Here is a 9,551-nt window from a genome sequence, read left to right on the forward strand (position 1 = left end):
TCTGAAGAGCTTATTGAAAAGAGTTTGAAATGGAAAAAATGTATTAATATTTATAATAGTTGGCTACAATAATGAAGTAATTGTTTTGTAAGACTGGGAAAATGGAAATCAAAGTAAGTTTATAACTTTTCATAGTCAAGACAAAGAGAGGGTGATATTTTGAATCATGGAGGTCTCTTGTTATTCTAATGTAATTGCTATATGAACAGAAACCTGTTAATTAGTCTCTGAATTCTCAGTTTCTGGTAATCCAGGTATATATAAGTACTCAAGTAAGCTTAATACATTTATCCACAATGTAATTAATTGCATTTTAATGTCATTCTTCTTGTTAGAGTAATGAGTTTGCACAGGGGTTTTTAACCTGTGATCTAATCAAATTGAAGTACTGTTAGAAGAGAATATGTTTTTTAAACAATTTCTGTGAGATTATTTTTCGTTGTATAAATATTTCTAATAAAAGCACTGGAAGAACAGTAGCACTATAGGTGTTCAAAAACATTTTGGGAAATACTGAGTTATACTTGACCCTTTTTAACATTATTTGCTGCAGGATTTGAACAAGCGCTTGTCCCTGCCTGCTGATATCAGGATACCTGATGTGTATCTGGAGAAGCTGCAGATCAACAGCCCGCCATTTGACCAGCCCATGAGTCGACGTTCTCGTAGAGCATCACTAGTAAGTGCAATGCATCTGCCTTTTTAAACCAGCCTCTTGGGTCTTTGGCATTCGTTTAATGCAGGTATCTGTAATCCATAGGTATATTTCAGCTTCATTTGCACCAGGAGTGCCCTGAAATCAGCATGCACCCTTCAAAACCAGTGAAGAGCTTCATCCTTTCTCTCGTTTTAATTCTGCAAACCTGATCCTGTTATTTCTTAGTGAAGGTCTTGACCCATTGAAATCAGTGGCTAAACTCAACTCCCAAAGTGCATTGTAAATCCTTCAGCTTTTTAGGGCAGGGATGATCTGTTTGAGCAAATAGGCCATGTAGTCTTAGGTCAAGCCTGGGGCCTTCATGTGATTTAGTAGGAAGGCCCTAAAGCAGCATAATACGAAGGCAGGTCCTTCTCACTCTTCTTTTTCTATTCGTTAGCAAATTTTCTTTCTCAGAATTGCTGTTGAGATGATAGTGGGTGTTTTGCGTGGTTGTTTTTTTGGTTGTGGTGGGGTTTTTTAAAACATATGCGATTTCCTAAAAGAACAAATGAATAAATTCACTTACACCTTTTTAGATCATTGGGTTACTTTATAAAATTAATCTTTGCCTTGGAGATGGCAGAATGAGGATTCCTATACTGTAATCAGAATGTAAGCGCTAGAAATCTTGGATGTTTTGCATATTAAATATTAACATCCCTGAAAGAATAAACCATTATTGTCTTATTTTTACAGAAATTGCTATGTTTCAGTCATAATTTGATCTATCAACTTTCCAAATGTTAATCGAGGTCTTTCTTAAAGAACTGCTAGACATTTACTGACATCCTGAGCAGATTAATGGCTGAGACATCACTGTGGAAAACTGAGCAGGTTTAGGAAATGCATGTTGCTGTTTTCTTGATTTAATGGCTTATTTGCTGAAAAATAAATATGAAAGTACCTGTAGTGAAATAGTTTTATTAACTATGAAATACCTTTATATTACTGTCAGTAATGTCTGTAACAAAGCAGTGGTTGATTTTTACCATGTATTTTTATGCTGAAAAACAAAATTAAGTGTGCTAAGCTAATAAAGCTCTGATCTGCATGCCACCTTTTGTAAGAACAACAGAGGAAAAGATTGGAGCAAAGTTCTGCAAGTGATAACAATATAGCAAGGTTAAATATTTGTGCCAGAGTTTTGTAGCTCTCTCACCAGTTACTGATGCAGCACTGAACTGAGGAACAGACTTGCCCAAACCTCTTTTCAGATGCTGGTGGAAGTATCTTTTCAGTAGAACCTTTGCAGTGGAGTGTGACATTTAGGGCTGGGGAAATTTTTCTGCATATCTAAATCCCCTTGCTCATTTAACATTGAGCCCAGAGAGCAGTTGAAGTTCTCTCCTGTTTACCTCCTAGAAGACCAACAGAAAAATGGTGCCTCTTATGAATATGGTGTGTGCATGGAACCAGCTTCCTGTCACATGGGTGTTTTGTTTTGCCTTTAAAAAATGCTTTCATTTTTAAAGGGTGTAGAAGTCCAAAATGAAACCTGCCAGAGTGCTGTGGCATGCAGTCATGCATTTCAAGCTAAACTTTAAAAAAAAGAAATTCAAGGACTGATTATCTGAAACTGTCTCTGAAAGCCTCTTGCAGACTGCTAATTGCAATATATGAGTATTGTGCTCTGTTTCAAAGGCATGTCTCTTTGCAAGGCTTAATAGGAATCAAAGGAAAAAAGCTATAAAAAGTACTAAGTGAGGGCATGTTATACTTTAGGTCTGGTGTTTTTCTTTGAAATACAGGGGAGGAAAACAGCTTTTACAGTAATTGCATTTTGTGTGTACATGTGCAGTATTGCATGCACAGTGGCAGAGGTGTAACTTCTGCACCAGTCATTAGAAGTTAGAGACCATATATACCATGCATCGGTGTTTCTGTGGAAGTCGAGGTAGATGTGTATTGCAAAAAAAAAATCAGAAATTGTTTTGAAGGAAAAATAAAATTGATCTTGGTTTGAGGAATTTAAAAATTAGTTTTTCTTAGGACTGATAAGCAACCAAAATGTGATAAAAACTTTAAACACGTTGAAGGGGAGGTCTTGAAGAATGTGTTTTCTGTATGTAGGAAGTGGTGTATGATTATTTATCTTGATGAAAAACATTGAGGTTTCTTACAAATCAGGTTTGTAAATTGTATTCCAGGCTGTCTGGCAATAACAAGACCAATGACTATGAGTTCTCCTTTAGTTTCTCCTATAAACTAAGCAGCCTATCTTTTTAATTCTAATACCATGTAATATTTCAAGTTAGGTTTGTTTAAGTAGGCCAAAACGCACTTTGGAAACACAGTATTTATTTTGCTAACATTGTACCTATATCAGTGGTATGTTTAAAATCTCACTGGACTTGTAAGAGTTGCCAAACAGCAACTTAGCTCGTATTTTGAGATAACAGCTTGTCTTTAACAAGCTCCTAAATGTGTGTGATGCTAGAGTATACTTACACAATTTTAAAACATTTAAGTTCTAACTCTAATTTAATAAAGCAGAAATACTCTTAATGCTATATTAACATATTTTTTCCTCTGAGGTATATCCGATGTTAGCAGACAAGTTCTTACACTTCAGATGTATTTTCATGCATGTGTTCTGAAACTTTAACATTAATCAAACTTCCCTTAGCTTCCTATTATAGTCAAATCTTAATACAGTTAGCAGAATGTGTTACAGTATGTTATCATGAAATAATACAAAACATTAATAGCCATCAAATTTTTAGGATCAAATCAACGTGTTCTGATGTGTGGGTCTAGGTGCTGAAGCCAGATCAGGGTCAAAGAACTGTTCCTTGCAAAGAAATAGACAGGGAAGAGCTATGTTTGGAACTTGAAAGGAGGTGGTGGTGCCAGGGAGAAAACCTGTCTTTTTTGTTTTGGTGTATGTTCAGTTGTCAGTAAAACATAACCCCATGAATCTCATGAGTTTTGACAGGGTATAGGCTACATACGTTTTGTAAATTGGTTCAAAAATTCATGTTTTACATGTTTCCTTTCAGCATTCTTTACACTGCAAGAACGATAGGAAGCTCTGCTGACAGTCTTATATGAAAATAACTGTAAGAAATAGCTGTGTTAAAAATGAGTGTAGCAGTGGATGTGAACAGGAAAAGAGTAATGATCTCAGTCTTCAGAAATCAAGTTGCTGCATAGGCAGGCAAACCATTCTGGCTTGCATTGAAGAGCTAAGTTGGTGACAAAAAAAAGAGAAGGCAGATCCAAGTAAAATACACAAAGATTTGGAGTTAAGAGGTGTGAAATGTAAATTGTTAAGACAAAGCTGAAGCTTGTGGTGAAAGGATGTTTAGGGGTTTTTCCCTGGCAAAATTTTAGTCTGAAAAACATTGCAAGGTCAGAATGGAAGAAGAAACTTGGAGCTGAGATCTTGAACATAGTGAATAAGTCAAGTTACTTTGAAAGAAGCTGCAGCATATGGTTGTGCTGAGCAAGAGAAAGGATGGAGTAATTAGAGATGACTTCTGTACTTTAAGCTATAACAACCTCATTACTAGTAATCAGATCAGAAGAGTGGAGCAGAGTTAAGTAGGAGGAGGTATGGTAAAGTGAGGTTTTGGCCTAAGTGTAGCGCAGTACATAGTCCTTCCAGGATGCACAGTAGTCTGGCCAAGAGGCTGAGCGTTAGGCTTGGGTGCTGGGATTCATATGTATAATAATACTCTAAATTGTTTTTAAAATACCGGAGTTGTGCAGTGTTTAGTCAAGTACTGTCAGGTGATTTTCTGAAACAAAGTTTAGTTTGTTCGTTAAATGATGTGTAAGTGAAGTGTTCAGTTTTAGTAATTTTATTTGCATTTCTTTTCATTGCAGTCAGAAATTGGATTTGGAAAAATGGAAACCTATATCAAGTTAGAAAAGCTTGGAGAGGTATGTATAGTTTTCTTTTGGCATGGTTGCTGCTTTGATGACAGCAGCTCATGTAAAATTTTACATAAATGGTGACTGAATATCTCTGTATCCCTCAAAATACCCATTGAATTTCTTTTCAGTAAAACAATACATATTCAACATGTGGAACACTGTCACAACCACACAAATGTTCTATGCATACGTAGTAAGAAAAAAATGAAAAAAGCAGGAAAACTGTCACAGAGCTGGGGAAGAGCAAGATTCTATTAGCAGATGATCTGTGCCCTCCTTACATAGGTTTTTTTTGCAGATAGACAAAATTATTCCGTTGATAATAAAACTAGGTGGGTCTGGTGTCCTCCTACCATGAGCTGGGTGTTAGGAAACACTCATGGTGAGTGCGTGCAAGGAGCCAGTGCTTGCAAGGAGCAGGCAGTAGCCATGCACGTTCTGGTAGAAAGCCTGCACGCCTGAGCTGGGCAGCCAGGTGAAATGCGTAACACTTTGGTTTTGCCTTTACTTCTGGGAGGGTGGCAGTGTGGCTGTCCACCTCCACTCAGCCTCTGACTTTCAGACAAACAGTAGAATTCATGAGAGGCCAAGTGTCAGTCCTGTCCAATTTGGTTGAGGCTGAAAAACAGGATAAAAAATGGATAAGTAGCACTGGGATGGGATGCACCGAACATTGCAGAAGGAAGAAGGGCTGGTCAGCATCTTTGCTGTGAATATTGCAGTCAGTCCTCCGTTTGCAATGTTTTAATTTCCAAACACATGTAGTTTTATTTATTTTTATTTTTTTGCCCTATAGTACTTGTTAGATCACTAGACATGGCATAGCATTGCACATCTCTCAAGGATTGTTAATGTAGTAGCAATCGAGTCATGATTGTGGGTGTACATAATCTCACTTGCTTAAAAAATAGAATGAAACAATACCAGGTATGTAGAATCGTGGAATTGTTTACGTTGGAAAAGACCGGTAAGATCACAGAGTCCGACTGTTACCCTGCACTGCCAAGTCCACCACTGAACCAGGTCCCTAAGTCTTGTGTCTGTCATCTACACGTCTTCTAAATACCTCCAGGGATGGTGACTCAGCCCCTTCCCTGAGCAGCTGTTCCAATATTTGACAATCCTTTTCGGGGAAGAAATTTTTCATACCATCCAATCTAAACTTCCCTGGTACAACTCCAAAGCCTTGTCCTATCACTTGCTAGCTGGAAGAAGAGACCTGTTTCTGGGAGAAGAGTCTGACTCCCACCTTGCTACAACCTCCTTTCAGGTAGTTGTAGAGATTTATAAGGTACCACTCAGCCTCCCTTTCTCTAGGCTAAACATCCCCTGCTCCCCTCAGTCTCTCCTCATCAGACTTGTGTTCCAGACCCTTCACCTGCTCCATTGCCCTTCTCTGGACACACTCCAGCACCTTAATGCCTGTCTTGTAGTGAGGGGCCCAGAACTGGACACAGTACTCAAAGTGTGGCCTCACCACTGCCAGTTGCAAACATAGTTGCTGACCACACTTCTTCTAATACAAGCCAGGACACTACTGACCTTGGCCACCTGGGCACACTGCTGTCTTATGTTCAGCTCTGTCAGCCAGCACCCCAGGTTCTTTTCTGCCAGGCAGCTTTACAGCCATGCTTCCCCCAGCCTGCAGTGCTGCTGAGGGTTGTTGGGACCCACATGCAGGAAATTTTTCATCCAATCTAAACTTCCCTGGTACAACTCCAAAGCCTTGTCCTATCACTTGCTAGCTGGAAGAAGAGACCTGTTTCTGGGAGAAGAGTCTGACTCCCACCTTGCTACAACCTCCTTTCAGGTAGTTGTAGAGATTTATAAGGTACCACTCAGCCTCCCTTTCTCTAGGCTAAACATCCCCTGCTCCCCTCAGTCTCTCCTCATCAGACTTGTCCAAAGCCTTGTCCTATCACTTGCTAGCTGGAAGAAGAGACCTGTTTCTGGGAGAAGAGTCTGACTCCCACCTTGCTACAACCTCCTTTCAGGTAGTTGTAGAGATTTATAAGGTACCACTCAGCCTCCCTTTCTCTAGGCTAAACATCCCCTGCTCCCCTCAGTCTCTCCTCATCAGACTTGTGTTCCAGACCCTTCACCTGCTCCATTGCCCTTCTCTGGACACACTCCAGCACCTTAATGCCTGTCTTGTAGTGAGGGGCCCAGAACTGGACACAGTACTCAAAGTGTGGCCTCACCACTGCCAGTTGCAAACATAGTTGCTGACCACACTTCTTCTAATACAAGCCAGGACACTACTGACCTTGGCCACCTGGGCACACTGCTGTCTTATGTTCAGCTCTGTCAGCCAGCACCCCAGGTTCTTTTCTGCCAGGCAGCTTTACAGCCATGCTTCCCCCAGCCTGCAGTGCTGCTGAGGGTTGTTGTGACCCACATGCAGGACCTGGCACTTGGCCTTGTTGTACCTCATGCAATTGTCTTTGGCCGATCAATCTGTCCTGTCCAAATCCCTTTGCAGAGTCTTATAGTACAGTACTATAATCTGAGGCCGTTTCTGTAATTTTGCTGCTTCTTTGCATTTCCAGGGATCTGTTCTGCCTACTTGTTGTTTTGTGAGAATTTTTTGGCTTAATGTAACATGCCTTGAGAGTTTTGAATCTCTTGCTGTCTAAAAATACTTAACAAAGACAAGAAGCTATCAAAAGGAGTTACATATTTTCATTAAGGCTGTGGAAGAGTATGTGTGCAGCCTTTGGAAACATACATGCAACATAGTGTAGAGACACCTGAGCTAGTACTAATCAAATAGAGGCTTTCAGGAGCGTAAATGATCCCAGCAGTGAACTTAGTGAACTTAATGCTACCTGATCTGACTTCTTTGGTAGCTCTGTGTATGTAGGTTTCCATGTAATTTTCAGAGCCATTAAGCATATGCATACCTTGTGTCTTCTGTGAGTTCAGTCCTTGCTTAAAAAATACTTCTGTCGTTTTACAATATGTCAGTATAATGTTATTTAAAAACATATAAAAAATGAAACCTATTAGAACCTCAGACACAAGTTTATATTTTCTTATTTAACTAATGCTTCAATGAAAGAATGACTTGTAAAAGTTTCCTTCTTTTTCCATATCATAGGGTACTTACGCAACAGTTTATAAGGGGAGAAGTAAATTGACAGAGAACCTGGTAGCTCTGAAAGAAATCCGCCTGGAACATGAGGAGGGTGCACCATGCACAGCCATAAGAGAAGGTGGTAACTTTTTGGTTTAATTCTTGGAATTTTGGATACTTGCGGATTTTTTTATGCGTTTTTTTTTTTACCAAAGTGCTGTCAGGACTTGCAAATACAGAGGCAACATGGGAGATTAGTGAAATTAGTATTAGTTTCAATGAGGAAAATTTTATCTTGTCATAGTAAGAGTTAGTGTTTCATATTTATTTACTTTATGGGGGATGATTGTGTTCTCAAATGCAGTGTTACAAATGGATGGTTTGATACTGAATTATTAGTGAGTGACTTTCATGGACTTGGAATACGTTTTACCAATTGACTTCTACCTGATATGTATAGTTTAGGAAGTGCTTACAGTTTGTTACTCAAGTGTATGTTTGGTATTTTGCTTAAATATCTTTCTTACTAACTTATCTGAGTAATATGTTCTTTAAAATAACTTTTTAATTGAAAAATACCAACTACTTATCTGTATGAACTTGCTTGAAATGCCTTTACTGCTTATGTGTTTTACACTTACTTTATACTTATTCTCTTCTGCAGTATCATTATTAAAAGACCTGAAGCATGCAAATATTGTTACGTTACACGATATTGTGCACACAGACAAGTCTTTGACTCTTGTTTTCGAATACCTGGTAAGTCCTTAAACAGTCAGCAAGTTTTGCATTTCACTTACTGTTTCTAAGTAAGAGGCAGAAGAAAATTCTGTACTTTTGTTAAAAGTACAGTACTATTTTCTCCTGCATCTCCAATCATTTAGCTGAAAAGGAGAAAAGCATATTCAGTTCTTAAATTGCTGTAAATTAGTAAATACTGTTGTGATCATTTCAGAGTTTCATTAACAACAGCTAGTGCAGGTCTACCCGAGCAAACTGCCTACTTGTCCAAATTCATTAGCTGTACAAAAGGATAATCAGACTGTTGTTCCAATGTTATTTTTCTGTTATGATGTAGCTTAGTTCCAATTGGAGAATATACCAATTTTATAAAATCCTGTGCCACACGCAGATAGAGGATAAGGCAATAGCAAATAATGTTGCCTGAGATGATGCAGTTTGCTGGAAAACATGAGTATTTGTGTCCTTTGTGTCCAGGCTTTTACAGGTTTTTATCATTGAATATCTTTTTCAGAAAACTCATTTTCTGTTTAATTATTTCTGTTCTAACAATAAATAAATTCACGTAATCTGTTCTCCACGATTTTACTGAACAATGATGGTGGTGTTTTAATAGGACAAGGATCTGAAGCAGTACATGGATGACTGTGGGAACATCATGAGTATGCACAATGTAAAGGTGAGTGGGTTCAGTGACAGTGGCTGCCTTCCAGCTGCCTCTGTTCTAAGCATTTCAGACAATTTAATAATCAGGAGCTACACGATTTAGGGCTTTTTGAACTAAAATAAAGGAACTTAACCTCCTTTTGGACTTTTAAGCCTGGCTTAACTACATTTGACATCAGTCTTTTGGGTTTTGATGGCTTTCAAGTGTTGAAAACATTGGAAAGAGAAGATTATGTAACTTCATGTACTTTCATTCTCTTTATTTAAAATGTAAAACCAAAAAATAACATGTTCATAACTCTTTTGAACTTTTCTTCTCCTTCCATTATTTTTTACTCATAAAGTCTACAGTTTGGTGTATCCTCAAATAAAATTTATATATGCACACTGAGGAAAATGTAGCCTCAGTCACGAATGTGGATTTGGGTGTCACTGCCTACCATAAAAGATTAAAGATATGTATTTAAGAACGAGTGATATCCTCTTTCC

General features: G+C 38.4%; 1 protein-coding gene across 4 annotated transcripts in view; it reads left to right on the forward strand.

The window, feature by feature from the left end:
• Window positions 1–9,551, forward strand: part of CDK17 (cyclin-dependent kinase 17) — a 55,938-nt gene that overhangs the window by 37,453 nt on the left and 8,934 nt on the right. For all 4 annotated transcript variants that reach the window (XM_009082849.1, XM_009082850.1, XM_009082852.1 and 1 more), the window contains 5 exons: window positions 554–679; window positions 4,529–4,585; window positions 7,680–7,794; window positions 8,320–8,414; window positions 9,013–9,075. In XM_009082849.1, coding sequence (XP_009081097.1) covers window positions 554–679; window positions 4,529–4,585; window positions 7,680–7,794; window positions 8,320–8,414; window positions 9,013–9,075 — 456 coding nt within the window. The remainder of the gene's footprint in view (window positions 1–553; window positions 680–4,528; window positions 4,586–7,679; window positions 7,795–8,319; window positions 8,415–9,012; window positions 9,076–9,551) is intronic.

Source organism: Acanthisitta chloris, unplaced genomic scaffold (genome assembly GCF_000695815.1).
Source record: "Acanthisitta chloris isolate BGI_N310 unplaced genomic scaffold, ASM69581v1 scaffold3659, whole genome shotgun sequence".
NCBI lineage: Eukaryota > Metazoa > Chordata > Aves > Passeriformes > Acanthisittidae > Acanthisitta > Acanthisitta chloris.